Raw genomic sequence first — 15044 nt, 5'->3', positions numbered from 1 at the left:
GAGCATGGGGCTTGATTCCATGACCCTGAGATCATGACCTGAGCTGAAATCAAGAGATGGACGCTTAACTGAGTGAGCCACCCAGGTGCCCTTGATTACAAGTCTAGTAGCCACGAACCAAGTAGCTTCTACAGAGGTCAGACCAAATGGAAGGGTAATGAGGACACAACCACTATAGCCTTGAAGTCTTTGCAGGTGGCACTAATCTCGGTCATTCCCCAGACCAGGAATATGATATTACTTTTGACTATTTCACCATGGGAAATTTCAGTTCCACAGCCTTCCACTGGGATTTTCTTAAGGCAGTCATTATTATCTCTCAAGGCATTTTATAGGTTAAAGGACCAGTTCATCCAACTCTCATGTGCTCAGGTCCTGGGGTGGCTCCAAGGATTGAGTGGACCCCTTGTGACATGGATATTACCTGACTTCCATATACTCCACTCTAATAAGGATCGTGTTGGGGCTTTGCCTCCCTAGAGTAGCATCAAATCAGATGTTGTATTCAACAATCTTTGAAAGATCTATGTATTTTCCATTCTCTGACACATAGTTCTAGAATAAAAGAACATTGGTCCTTTTGGTGAAGATCTGAAGAAATCACTACAGGTATATTTGCAGTTCTCATTTCCATCAGCAGGTTTTGGGTCCAAGAATTGACTCAGGTCTGGAAACTGGGCAAGGGAACTTGACTTTTCATTGGGGCAGCTGGACTCAGTTATCTGATCATCAATTTTTAATCACTTTTGATGGTATATATGAAGCAATCTCCTTGTTGGCTGCCCATCTGTCTTGCCTATAAGAACACCATGTCCTATTAGCTATCTCCAGAGACATCCATGGACCAGGCCCCCTGGCTGTCATTTCAACCTTGCTGTCCATTCCAGAAGTTACATCACCTTGTTCTGACAGTTAAATGCTGCCCCTTGCTTTTGTTATCCACCCATTTCCATTGCTACTAGGGAATCCAGTTCTGTAAAACATGCCTACATTTTTACAACCAATAGAGAGTGGCCCCTGCTGAGCATCCCAAGAATGCTGGTGCCCCTCAGCAGTACACTGTCACCTGGTTAAGTCAATGTCTCTGAGGCTTCCGGAGGAACAGTCACCTGAAGGATGGGATTTCCAACTGAAGAGAGCAGAGCCATGCCAATTTCAGAGCCACCCAGGAGCATAGTAGAACCATCACCTTTGGCTCTTGCCAGGCTAATGAAGTTCTGTGGCAGAGCAGAGTGCACCCATATCAACAATTCTCCTCTTTCCAGTTTCGTATCCCCCTTTCTTCATTTAGGATCCACTCCCAGACACAATCCCCTGGCACCTTCTGGTACACACTGGCCAGTCCCACAGCACCATTGGACTAGAAACCCTCTCTTCACCTAGCAGCTGTACTCAGGACATTCCCAATCAGGGCGTGTGGAGGCCACTCTGCAGGGTCCTCATTGAGGGAAGAAGTGGGGTGATAAGGTCTGTCTCCAAAGTAGGGACAGGAGTTTTCTTCTGCAGGCCCAGTGGGTTCAGGGGGATCTGGAGTTCAGAGTTCTCATATACATCTTCCTAGAGAGCCCCTTTCTGAGTTCCAGGGCTTCACTCCTTCTTCATTAGTGCCCTCCCTCTGGCATAAGAGACCATCCTGAGCTTAGAATTCAGTCTTCTCTAAAGTTCTACTGTTCTTAAAATTCGGGCCAGGCCTTCCGTACTGTCTGTTTTCCAGCTGCACGTATGAGGATTTAGGTGGTGATTAACAGATTTAAACCTGTCATTTATTCTTTTCAACATATTAGAGGCACTTAGCAATAACCATCAAAAACCACGGTTCTTAGTGTTATTATTTCTCTTTTCGTAGATGTCAGGCCATCAAATCTGCTGGTGTGCCTCTTCCTCTGTAGCTCATCCAGTTTCCTACAGGTGAAAGTTTGGGCAATGGCACTATTATAATACCCAGGGACTATCAACATTCTGCTTGTCACCATCTGGCTAGGCAGTGATCCAACACCAGAACTCCATCCTTAAGGCCCATTTGCTGGGACAGTTACCTGAAATTGGGATCCTTGGAAGCAGAGGCTGAGATAAAGTCTCTAAAGTAAGTGATTTTTTAAAAATTTAATTGACAGAGAGAACTCACAACTAGGCAGAGAGGCGGGCAGATAGAGAGGAGGAAGCAGGCTCCCCGCGGAGCAGAGAGCCCAATGCAGGGCTCGATCCCAGGACCCTGGGATCCTGACCTGAGCCGAAGGCAGAGGCGTTAAACCACTGAGCCACACAGGCGCCCCTCTTAAGTAAGTGATTTATTTTGAGAAGTTTTTCAGGAGAAGAAGGGAGAGGTTAAAAGGATGGCACAGTGGGAAAAACGAAGCATGGATATGGTCCCAGCTGGAGACTAGCTCTATCTTGATCTTCTGGGGAGTGCATGAGCATGAATCACACCACACATTGGTCCCACCTTGGGGCTGGGGGCCAACTCCCAGGTCCAAGAGGTGTTAACTCCAGATGAAGCTGGCAATGGCAGAACGTGATATTTTGGGGAGGGGTGGCATCCACAGCCAATCCTCACAGCAGATGGGAGATGAAATTTTTGCCCCAAAAGGGAATTTTCCAGGATGCCAACACCCTCCACTATGCCTGTGAACTGCTCTCATTTGTTTCTTCAATAGCAAACACTTCCTTGAATTTCCTCTCAAATTTTTCTTCCAGTCTAAGTCCCATCAGGCCAAAGTCATTGTACTGAAAAGAAAAAAAATTATAAGGACAAAAATAACGATCCTCATTGTCAGTGTTATTAGACACCTTGCAATCAAGAAGTTTGAAGACCTTGCTTAAATACCTAAGTTATATTAACCAGGTGACACTTAAAAATTCATGCAGCTAAGAGTAACTGTTGTTTCCTAAATGCACAATTACTTCTCATTAAGTAGACAGGAATGGGAAATCATTGCTTACCTGAGACTTTGACTTATTTGGTTTGGGTTGTTTATTTTAGTGAGACTTAGAAAAATCATCTACGTTCTTTGCAACCATCAAAGAGCTAGTAGTCTAACTACAGTCAGCCATCTCCTTCTAGTCCTAGAGGACTTCTAGTCCTCTCTGGTGACCCTGTATGACTACACACTCCACTCACATCAAAGGAGTCTGAAATTGGGACTTCTAAGAGTTTCCAGGGAGTTTATCTGGAGAGAGATAGGAAGGGTGACATAACTTTAAGATGCAATTCTCTCCTTGGGTTTGAAGCAAGCAGGACTCCACTGTTCTTTGGGGACACCTGTCACCTTGGAGCAAGGGAATGAGCTCTTAGGGGTCTGGGGTTCTGGTTGCAGAAACAGCCTCTGGCTCACTCTTGCCCTGCTATGGTGAGCTTACGTCCTGAATTAGAAAAGTCACTCCCTTCCAGAGCCCTTCCTTGTGTGGGCTTGTCATAGGGTGAGGGAAATGTAAAATTTTCCAGGCACCAGACTATGAGGGCAGAGTGACTCAAAGGAAAAAAAAAATGAAATGAAGGCAGGGAGAGCCTGTACCTTGTAAGACACCCTGTGGTTCTGAAAGATGAGACGCATGTCCTGCACGAACTCCCCTACTTGGCGATAACCCTGTTTATTCAACTTCTTCTTGATTTTGTCCAACCACATAGGTTCCTTCAGGTTTTGAGAAACCTCTCTAATCTGGTAAGAAAAAAATATCAATGGAAGAGTTACTGGCATAGTTCAATGTCCCCAAATCCAGCAGAGACACAAGGTACAGATAATGGTGGCTCATGCTCTCTGTCTCATGGGATTCAGATCACAAATCCCTCCGGCGCCTGTGTGAAGGACCCAGAACGTCACAGTGGCCTGGAAGTGTGGTTGGTTGTTGTTACTTACGTAGTAATAATATGGGATCTTCGAAAAAAATGAGCTCTCTGAATGGCAATAAACCTTCAAGAGGAGGAACTCACATTTCTGCAAAAGAGGAAGGCTGTGAATAAAAAGCCATTTGGGTGGGGTTGGGGGGGGGAGCCGTTTGGAGACATTAAACCCATACACATGCCCAGGCAGAGACATGACTCACATCAGTATTCTGGAAGTTTCCCTAAACATGTTTAGCTCTTGGAAACAGACATGTAATAACTGAGTTACTTCTTCCACAATCAAGTTCTGGTATGATTTCAGCATGGTTGAGACATGGCTTGGATGAACAGACTCCTTTGGGGCGCCCTTCCCCTCCCCCTCTATCTATTGGACTTCTCACATGTACAAGGTAAGGAGAAGGCTTGGGGTTTGCACCTAACTCACCAACTGCTCCTCAGGCTGCATCTGCCTCTCCAGGGCCTCAGATTCCCCATGACATGGCTGCCTTCCAAAAGACTCCATCCTGCAGATGGTGCAACTCCACGGACTCCTAAGAGGTTGGGCATGAGTGGACAAGGGCCAGGGCCCTGAAAACAGACCCTGTTCCAAAGGCTACCAATATCCTCCTTTCAGGCATGGCTGATGGACACAGCTGGGAGATGAAAGGGTGTCCCAGAGTCTCCAAGACCCCCAACCAGAACTTAAGCCCACAACCCTCCTCCCATCTACAGTGGCACCAGAGGACTCAGTGCATAGAGGGTGGTGTCAGGATGAGTAGTGGGCTCTCCTTCCCCCGGCTGAGCTGCTGAGAGCACAAGACGCCCTGCCTGACACACACAAGTGTCAAAATTGGGCCTTAACCCCTGGTGACCCAGGTTTCTATTAGCCCATTGAGCCCGTGGTAAAATGCAGAAACCAGACCACATTTTCTGCCTTTTCTAAAAAAGCACAAAATGCAAACAGTTGATGTTCCCATCTTTGTGAACAGGGGCCTAGGCTAGAAAACTCCTTGAAGGGACAGTAGCAGTATGAAGGCAAGGGATGCAGCCACCAGCCTCAGCATCCCAGCCTCAGCAAAGAACAGTATTATTCCCTGCCAGTGTCTTTAAACATCTCTCTGGACCATACTACTGGACCCCAACGTCCAACCCTGCTCTTTCTCTGCTTCGACACGTAGGTTCCTCCTATTGCGGGGGGAAGGCTTCCTAATCAGGGCCAGGGGACTTTATCTCACAAACCTCTCAGTTTCCACAGGTGGGATGTGACAGTCCTCATGAAAAGATCTCGAACAAGTATCACAGCAGAACAGCTTTCCTCCGTCCCGGCACGTCTCACACTCGTTGGAGTTTCCCAGCTAGAAGGTGAAAAAAATGTCTGTGTCCCTGGTGAGACCCCAGCAGACCACCGCTATGGGAATCTAGAATTTGAGACCTTTGTGCGAACCTGCCTGGACACATCTAGCTTCTCCCTGAGGTACGAAGGAGCACCATGTGGTGGAGGCTTCAGAAAAAGTTACCATCTTCAGTGACGCTTGGGAGGAGGAGCCTGTGTGTCATGCCAGAAAGTCCTCCCTATAAAAGCAGAGTATCTAACACAGAAAGACTAGGAGCAAAACAAGAAGATGGTTTTATAGGAATCTGAATACTATTATTACTTTGCAGATAAAACAAGTTCCCGAAAGAAAGTGCTAAATGTATTTGCCTATACCACAAGGAAGACAGACTTACAGAAAGATGAAATTTTGAGAATTTAATAAGATAGCATAAACCCCTTAATGTGGAAAGTGATAAAAGATGAAAAGACACTCATTAACAATATTTTGAGTCTTGTTTTGGGATTTGGGGTGAAAATACTTATGTTGGATGAATTGGGTTCTGGTTATTTCTTTTGTTTTTTAAGAATGGCCATGTATGAGGATGTGCTAACCCCAAAGAACATCTAGCAAATTCTCCCATTCAGTGTTCTAGGGGACCCTCAAGGATACCTCCACTGGGGCTAAGACTGCTCTGGCAAGGAGCTGTGGGGCCATTTTTCTTCTCATCAGTGCAGGCACTCATAGATTACTATCATCAGTCTCTAGGAAGTGATGACCACTCTCCCCAGAAGGACAATGAAATAACAAATTCAGCCAATGTTTAAGAATCTGACATTTGTATACTTCTTAACAGATACATCTGTTTGTTTCTTAGTCCAGCTGCACACTAAACTCATCCAGGAAGATTATGTAAAATTCTAATATTCTGGTTCCGATGCCAGAGATACTGAATCAATTGGTCTGGGTGGGCACAGCCACTGGTGTTCTTTTTAAATTCATAAAATGGGTAATTTGTGCATCAGAATCATTTGGGACTTTTAAACAATCCTAATGTCCAAAACATAGCCTAGATTGAATAAATCAGAATTTCACAGAGTGGAATCTAGGCAATGTTATTTTTCAAAGGTCCTCAAGTGATTCAGTGTTGAGTTAGCTCAAGTTGAGATTTAGCCTGGTTATTAGGCATGGGGATATTATAAGTCAATGTTGAATTGGCCCATAGTATCTACCCCTGGAAAGATTATGAACAGGGGTGAGGGTCTATGTCTATCCCAAACAAGCCACACAACACTGGAATTGAGGGCTGTTTAGATGATTGAAGACTCAGTTGGCCAAGTGTCAGAATCAGTGTGGATAAGATCTAAATATTGTTGGGGAATGCTTTGAAGGTATAGTGTACACAAACCCATCTGAATACCCCTCCTCTGTTGGATGTCCTGTGTCAATTTTACTGCTTGATATCCTCTGTGAGTGCTGCCCCCTGGAGTTGTACAAAGATGACTGCTTCAAAAGTCTATTTTGATGCAATGAAAGGAATCAAAGTATGATTTAGCGTAGAGAGAGCAGTCACCCATAATTTTGACAGAAGTTATAGCAGGTAGCCATATGGGACCACCCTGTGATTGGCTACATGGTGATGGTTTCAGCCCTCACCAGCTTAGCACCTTGATGGCTGCCTCAAGACTGGAGACATGGCCTCCAAAAAAGGCCACTTGCCCTGTATGCACTTCTCTGCAGGACTCACAATAGGGTCTACCCCCTGGATTCATCACCAGCTTGGCCGAGCCTGTTCCTTCTGGTGGACCTTAGCTCTGCCTGTACCTTGGAGTGAATGTTTGCGATTTTCCTTTCCTCCCCTATTGCCTTATTTAAAATGCTATTCTCCCAAATTTGCTCCTTAACCCTAATCTGCTGGCCAGCTCTAGCTATTACCACTTTGGGCCCTGGTTCTAGAGACCCCAATGGTCTAAAGCTCTGCCTCCCATACTCACTTTCAAGGGGAAATGAGGAAACAGAAAGGTTTCCCTGAACAAAGAGGAAAAAATATTTTCACACAGAGACACCATCTTCAGAACCACCTCCCTGGTATGGGTGCTGCATCTGCTCATCTCCACTCGTCACACACAGCGACACATTCCAACTGAGTGTGAGCATGCTTCAGGGAAACACAGCAATGACAGTGCACAGAAGAACAAGGCCTCGATTATTCTGGGGTTAGAGGTATAGTACTTACATAAGGGTCAACCAAGATGTTGTCATGAGGCTTTGGTATTGTCTGTTGAAAAGAGAGAAAGACTGAATGACAATATTGAATACAAGGATTGCATCCACCCCTTATTTAACAGCTATCTGTGGAGGAATTCAAGCCACAGTCTACCCATTATTTCATACTTTTTGTATGGACCTATATATCTATTTGTAGAATAAAAAGTACCAAAATACCACTGTTTGGTCCAATGCAAATTCAATTTCCTGGATTTCTGACCCAAGGTAGACCTTTATGAAACCAGGCAGGGAGCCTGGCCCTGGTTTCCACAGATGGAGTTGGAGAAACTCCACTGGTTCTCCTACTTTGAAGGATCCTCAGGCATTTTTCTCTACCTTAGAAAGTATCATCCCACCAGGAAGTGGTGCAGTGAGAGAATCAGGTTGAGAACTCATCATCAACAGCCCCCAGTGACCACAGGACCCAGAGTCCTGGAATCCATGGAAACATACCAGAGAATTGCACTGACTTTTGCAGTCCTCTTAGGGCACAGCCTCAAAGATAAAATGTGCCCAAGGTCCTCATTGTGGCAGCTTTTCTTCCAGAAGGTCATCCTTCTCTCTCCTCCCAAAAAGATGTCATCTGGGAGACTTTTCAGAGGTAATTGATTATCACTCACTAAACTTAGAGTGCTTTTGCATATTCAACAGAATGACCAGGTATCCTTCCCTCTGTAATGTGGTTTTTATCTCCAGCCCAGAGCATAGTAGTCATAGACAAGAGTGATCCATGGGACAATGACCTGAGAAGTGTCCAGTCATTGCCTATCTCTCTGGGTGACCTAAAATCTCCCCAGGTTAGAATTTGAGGTTGAAGTAATCCTTGCGGTCAGGAATATTGTTTAAATCAACTTTAATGGCCATTAGATATTTAGTATGGGCTTGACAATGATATGTTGAATGAGTAAATAAATGAATATTACTTAGCTTAGGAAAAGAGATTACTTGCTATCTCTTAAGAAATATTAGCATACAATATACTGGAGGAATATATTATTTTGCAACACAGCAACTGTCACCAAAAGATATTAGTGGCCCTTATCAGGAGCCAATAATCTATCATGTGATATCAAGAGTGATACTGAAGTTTCTGAAAGCCAAGGGGCTCCAACAGCAAAAGAGATTCTGGGAGGCACAGAGGACCCATAGGGATAATAATGGATTGTAAGATCTTCCACTCTGGGGAGTTCACGGAGAGACGCAAAATATAGAGGCAGCTGAAGCTTGTTGCAGGAAAGTATTGTACCCATGGATAAGGGTAGATCCTGTTGATAAGAAGTTGCCAGCTGACAGGGGTAATCTGACTAACTATTTTATTTTTTGAAGTTTATTTTAATTTTATTTTTTAAGTAAGCTGTATGACCAAAATGGGGCTTGAACTCATGATCCTGAGGTCAACTCTCACATGCTCTACTGAATGAGCCAGCAGGTACCCCAAACTGAGTAACTCTTGACATCTGGGAAATGATATAGATGCTGGTCTTTAATATACTAAACTGATCAAATAATAGTTTCCCTTTAGGAAATCCAGTGGATGCAACGTCCCAAGGACTGAAAGTTCAAATGATCCAGAACATCCAGATAATCACATTCGCAGTGGAAGATGAAGTTTCATTGGCCAGCTAGGCATGGCCTTAGAAGTCTATGAATGTCTTGGATGGCCATTCTTACTTGAAGTATGTAAGAATGACACTTCCCTTCTCTCCCTCTTTCTCAAGTTCTTGTTCATACTCGATCTTGGAAAATCCATCACCTTGTTTTGAATCTACACTACACTTAACCTGTTGTAACTATGTTGTCTACATAGACTTCTTCTATAGAGGAAGAAACCATTTTCTCAGATAGAAAAGAGGTCTCTACACCCCCCTGCTGTAGCCAAAAAGGTAGCATCAAAGTAAACAATTTTCCAGATCTGCCCCTCCCATATGATACATCAATCTCCCAAGAAGTTCCTTCCCAACAGCACCATCCTCAAGAAAGGCAAGTAATTTCCCCTGAGAAAAAAAGGTCTGTGTACTTTTTAATGAAAGGCAAAAGGGGATGAAATGAATCAGAAAAGAAAATATATGTTTTGTTTCCTATCTCATGAAATGATTTGGTTTTGTCTATGGCCCAGAATGGACTATCTGCTAGAAAGGGGTTGTCTGAATCATTTAATGAAATCCCATTAGATTTCATTAAAGTTGGACAATAGTAATGATGATTTTAAAAATCTGTATTTGAGTTGAAGAACCCTGCATCATAAATAAATCCCCAAAGATTTATTTATTCAAATCCTAAAACTTATATGGAACCAGAAAAGACCTCGAATAGCCAAAGGAATATTGAAAAAGAAAGCCAAAGTTGGTGGCATCACAATTCCGGACTTCAAGCTCTATTACAAAGCTGCCATCATCAAACAGCATGGTACTGGCACAAAAATAGACACATAGATCAATGGAACAGAATAGAGAGCCCAGAAATAGACCCTCAACTCTATGGTCAACTAATCTTCGACAAAGCAGGAAAGAATATCCGATGGAAAAAAGACAGCCTCTTCAATAAATGGTGTTGGGAAAATTGGATGGCCACATGCAGAAAAATGAAACTGGACCATTTCCTTATACCACACATGAAAATAGACTCAAAAATGGATGAAGGACTTCAATGTGAGAAAGGAATCCATCAAAATCCTTGAGGAGAACACAGGCAGCAACCTCTTCGACCTCAGCCGCAGCAACATCTTCCTAGGAACATCGCCAAAGGCAAAGGAAGCAAGGGCAAAAATGAACTATTGGGATTTCATCAAGATCAAAAGCTTTTGCACAGCAAAGGAAAGAGTTAACAAAACCAAAAGACAACTGACAGAATGGGAGAAGATATTTGCAAACGACATATCAGATAAATGGCTAGTGTCCAAAATCTATAAAGAACTTAGCAAATTCAACACCCAAAGAACAAATAACTCAAATGAGAAATGGGCAGAAGACATGAACAGACATTTCTGCAAAGAAGACATCCAGATGGCCAACAGACACATGAAAAAGTGCTCCACATCACTCGGCATCAGGGAAAGACAAATCAAAACCACAATGAGATACCTCCTCACACCAGTCAGAATGGCTAAAATTAACAAGTCAGGAAATGACAGATGCTGGCAAGGATGCAGAGAAAGGGGAACCCTCCTCCACTGTTGGTGGGAATGCAAGCTGGTGCAACCACTCTGGAAAACAACATGGAGGTTCCTCAAAAAGTTGAAAATAGAGCTACCTTACAACCCAGCAATTGCACTACTGGGTATTTACCCTAAAGGTACAAATGTAGTGATCCGAAGGGGCACATGCACCTGAATGTTTATAGCAGCAATGTCCACAATAGCCAAACTATGGAAAGAACCTAGATGTCCATCCACAGATGAATGGATAAAGAAGATGTGGTATATATACACAATGGAATACTATGCAGCCACCAAAAGAAATGAAATCTTGCCATTTGCGACAACGTGGATGGAACTAGAGGGTATTATGCTTAGCAAAATAAGTCAAGAGAAGAAATACAACTATCATATGATCTTCCCGATATGAGGAAGTGGAGATGCAATGTGGGAGGTTTGGGGATTAGGAAAATGTGGGAGGTTTGGGGAGTAGGAGAAGAATAAATGAAACAAGATGGGATCGGGAGGGAGACAAACCATAAGTGACTCTTAATCTCAGGAAACAAACTGAGGGTCGCTGGGGGGAGGGGACTTGGGAGAGGGGGTGGGGTTATGGACATTGGGGAGGGTGTGTGCTATGGTGAGTGCTGTGAAGTGTGTAAACCTGGCGATTCACAGACCTGTACTCCTGGGGATAAAAATACATTATATGTTTATAAAAAATAAAATAATAAAATTAAAAATTAAAAAAGAGAGAGAGATAGAGTGCATGAGCAGGGGGAGAGCGACAAACAGACCACCTGCTGAGTGGGGAGCCTAACGTGGGGCTCAATCCCAGGACCCTGAGATCGCGACCTAAACTGAAATCAAGACTCAGATGCTCAACTGACTGAGACATCCAGGGGCCCCGACCCTATCTTATTATGAAATTTTTTTGTATTGCATAATCATGTTTGCTTTTACAACTTTGACACCCTTACAACATCTGCACCTACAGTTAAAGCATATATATGAGGTCTGTTTTGATGACTCCTTATCATCTCTACCTCAAATGATTTATCATTCAAAGAAGATCTTGCCTTTTATATAGCATAATGTTCAAAGTAGCAACTCTGAAGTCACATGCCCCCCAAAAAAGGGGACGGGAGTTGGAGGAAGCCAAATTATAATTATCCAATTGAGAACTATAAATAATTGTGCATATAACATCAGTTATGTGATGAGAACTTATAAAAAGTGACTAATAATCACCTTTCTTCTCCTGAAATATTTTCTTGGAGGATTATGTAGAAGTCCTTTCTGAAAGATAAAAAGATCCAAGTTTGTGACTAGCCTATTTTCTATTTTGTAAGTCTGGCACTTCCAGCCTCCTCCCATATACTTCTACCTAGATGTCCCACTGCCAGATCAAAGCCAGGGTGGCTAAGTGAAAAAATATCTCCCTCTTCTCAGCTATACTTCTAGAATTCAATCAGTGGTTAGAATTTCAAGCATTGGAAAATCATCTTTAGAACATTTTTCCTTTCTCTTGTCTTTTTTCCTAAGTTTTAAGAGGTTTTCCTTCATCTCTTTGACACCTCTCACTTCCTTTCCATTCTCACAATGCCACTCATGCTGAATCCATACACCAGGACTATTCAATCAACACACATTTATCCCATGCGTACTGGGTATCAGACATTCTGGACAACCTTGGACACACAAAGATAGAGAAACCCCAGTGGTATCTAGAAATAAAAAGAGAATGCCTGGAAGGATAAGTATAAAACAGTATAAGAAGGGTCTTAGTAGTGGGCTCATGGAGTCCAGGGAAGGGAGGACCAGGCCAGGTCATTCAGGGACTATTCAGAGATGGGAAACATTTGACATGAGCATTGCAAGTTGGTATAGGTATCTTTGGGCTGAAAGACACTGAAATCATTTCAAGCCCCCAAGGTTGTCTGAAATATTGTTTTAAATATGTCATTTCATGCCTCAAAAGACCTCACTGATTTTTCATTGTCTATGAGTTTAAACTCCTTAGGCTGATATTAAAACCCTCTATAAACAACCCCCATCGATGGATCACCCCTTATCATACACAGCCAGTCTACCCCAACCCACAGAGCTACTTTTTTTGTGGTTCTGGTTTTTATGCCATTCTTTTCCTGGAGCCTCCTCTTTCCATTTGTTTGGCTATAGACACTCTTGTTTCGGTGCATGAAGTTTTCTGCAAGTTTCATGCACAATGACCTCTCCCTCCTCCAAGCTCTGGCCTCTATCCAGACAGAACCCCTTTACAACATTAATGTGCAACATTATAGGGAGGTTAAGAATGTGGGGCATCTCTCCCTGGGTCAGCAGATAAATTCAGGGGCATCAGATTTTTAGCTATAACTCAACAAAAATTTGGTGAGCAAGTAATGACTGTACAACAAGGAAAGTCACATCTACTCCAGTCCTTGGAATACCTCCATTAGCCATCGTAGGGGCCTCCCACCACAACGCACACTCATCTTCCAGTTCTTTGATCTTTCGTGGCCTCCTTTGACTTCAAATTCCCTGGGGGTGAACCATCTTCCATCCTCACTCTGTATACACTTCACCAAGACTCCTGTAAGACCAGGGTAAGTTGAGCCTCAGTCCTCTTTGTCTTCAGAACTCAGATGATGAGCTCCCACCACAATGCATCTGGAACCACCCAATTTGGGCTCAAGATTTATAGCAGGAGAGTCTAGCTTCCATTTTCAGTCTTTGGAATCCCCAAATATAGCCTGTAAGACCCCTTAAAGGAGATTTCCTGCCTTGGAACAACATCTCTTTAAAACTTTGTACAATAAAAGGAGATAATTACCATCAAAATCAACCTTTTAAAAGTATTTCAAAACCATCTACAAAGGAAAAGCACATGAACCTGAAGAGTGAGAGCATCTCAATTTGCTGAAGACAGAGAACAGACCAGTCTCCAATAGCTCTTGGGACAATGTGAAGGAAGAACCTCAGGTTGAGACTGAGCTTAGAATGGTATCACCTGACATCTGAAGCCTTTATTACATTTTTTTAATCCAGTGTAATGGCATTATTAAGCAAAGCTTTTCCCCTCCCTGAAATCATGGATAGCTGAGATTAAAAATAATTGTGAAATGTTACCCAGTGGAAAATTAAGCTATGTGTAAAAGATAATCATATGATAAACAGTATTTCTCAATCATTGGGGAAATGCAAATCAAAAATATCATGAGAGACCACTTCATACCCACTAGGATGGTCATAATTAAAAAAATCAGACAATTTAAAAAAGAATTAAAACAATAACAAGTATTGACAAGGATGTAGAAAAATTTGGGCTCTCAGACATTGCTGGTGGGAATGTGAAATAGTGCAGCCACTGTGGAAAACATTTTGGTGCTTTCTTAGTAAGTTAAATGTAGATTTACCATATGATCCACCAATTCCACTCCTGGATATATAACCAAAAGAATAGAAAACATTTGTTCCCACAAAAACTCACACATGAATATTCAAAGCAGCATTATCTATAATAGCCAACAAGTAGAAACAACCCAAACTAATGAATGAATGATGTATATGGTGTATTCACACCGTATGAAATATATTATTTGGAAAAAAAATGGAGCACCAATACATGCTAACACATGGATGAACCTCAAAAACATCATGATAAGTGAATAGCACAGTCATAAAATGGCATGTATTATATAATTTCATTTATAGGAAATACCTTGAATAGGCCAATTCATGAAGCAGAAAATAGATTAGTGGCTGCTTAGGGCTGGGCACCAGGATGAACTGGGAATGTACCGACTACAAATAGACGTGGCATTTGCTTTAGTCAGGGATAGACACATATGTTCTAAGATTAGATTGTGGTGATGGCTGGATAATCCCGGGGAAATGCAAGCAAAATTCAACATTGAATTGTACACTTTGAGGGTTGAACTTCATGATATGTGATTATATCTCAGTGAAACTGTTGAAGTATTTTACATTGATTATGTAAATTAATTCCTCACAGCTATATTGTGAGGCTCTCCAATTCTAAATTCTGTGGTCTCACCACATCCAGCACCCTGTGCTGGTGGTAATCATCCATAAGGGAGGAAGGATATGAAGATGGAGGCTGAGGGCCTCTTCCCTTTTATCTCTGGTTCAGTTCTCTTTGGTTCTTTGGGCATTGTGTATAATTTCTGAAAGTATAAAAACGTCATCTTAGGGATCCCTTCCTCCTTCCCTCAATTCCTTGAATGTTGTTTAATTTGCATGGGTAATTCCATACTGCAAATCAAGGAGACCATGGAACCTACCTCGTTTCAGTCTCTTCTTATACAACATCCCCTTCACCTTACCACAGGTCACAGGAAGTATTTGAGAGTGAAAATTCACACTATCATCTCGGTGCCTTCTTGACCCTGAAAGAGAAGATTTCCTCATTCCACCTCATTTTGCAAATGCACATGCACCTCTCCAACCCTGTGGATTTTGTCCTTATAAAATACAGAGGTGCTTAGGG

At 42.7% G+C, this 15044-nt stretch overlaps 1 protein-coding gene across 10 annotated transcripts in view; it reads right to left on the bottom strand.

Moving 5' to 3' along the window:
* Positions 1-2270: 2270 nt before the first annotated feature.
* Positions 2271-15044, bottom strand: part of LOC123950651 (nuclear body protein SP140-like protein) — a 78379-nt gene continuing 65605 nt past the window's right edge. For 7 of the 10 annotated variants that reach the window (XM_046018831.1, XM_046018830.1, XM_046018826.1 and 4 more), the window contains 9 exons: positions 14839-14943; positions 12985-13127; positions 11786-11833; positions 7370-7411; positions 5060-5175; positions 4266-4371; positions 3855-3932; positions 3513-3656; positions 2271-2724 (listed from right to left, as the gene is read on the bottom strand). In XM_046018831.1, the coding sequence (XP_045874787.1) occupies positions 2617-2724; positions 3513-3656; positions 3855-3932; positions 4266-4371; positions 5060-5175; positions 7370-7411; positions 11786-11833; positions 12985-13127; positions 14839-14943 (890 nt within the window). In that variant the 3' untranslated portion in view covers positions 2271-2616. The remainder of the gene's footprint in view (positions 2725-3512; positions 3657-3854; positions 3933-4265; positions 4372-5059; positions 5176-7369; positions 7412-11785; positions 11834-12984; positions 13128-14838; positions 14944-15044) is intronic. The other 3 variants (XM_046018829.1, XM_046018832.1, XM_046018835.1) reach the window with 3 other exon arrangements.

This window comes from Meles meles, chromosome 9 (genome assembly GCF_922984935.1).
Source record: "Meles meles chromosome 9, mMelMel3.1 paternal haplotype, whole genome shotgun sequence".
NCBI lineage: Eukaryota > Metazoa > Chordata > Mammalia > Carnivora > Mustelidae > Meles > Meles meles.
This window is presented reverse-complemented; position numbering and strand designations above follow the sequence as displayed.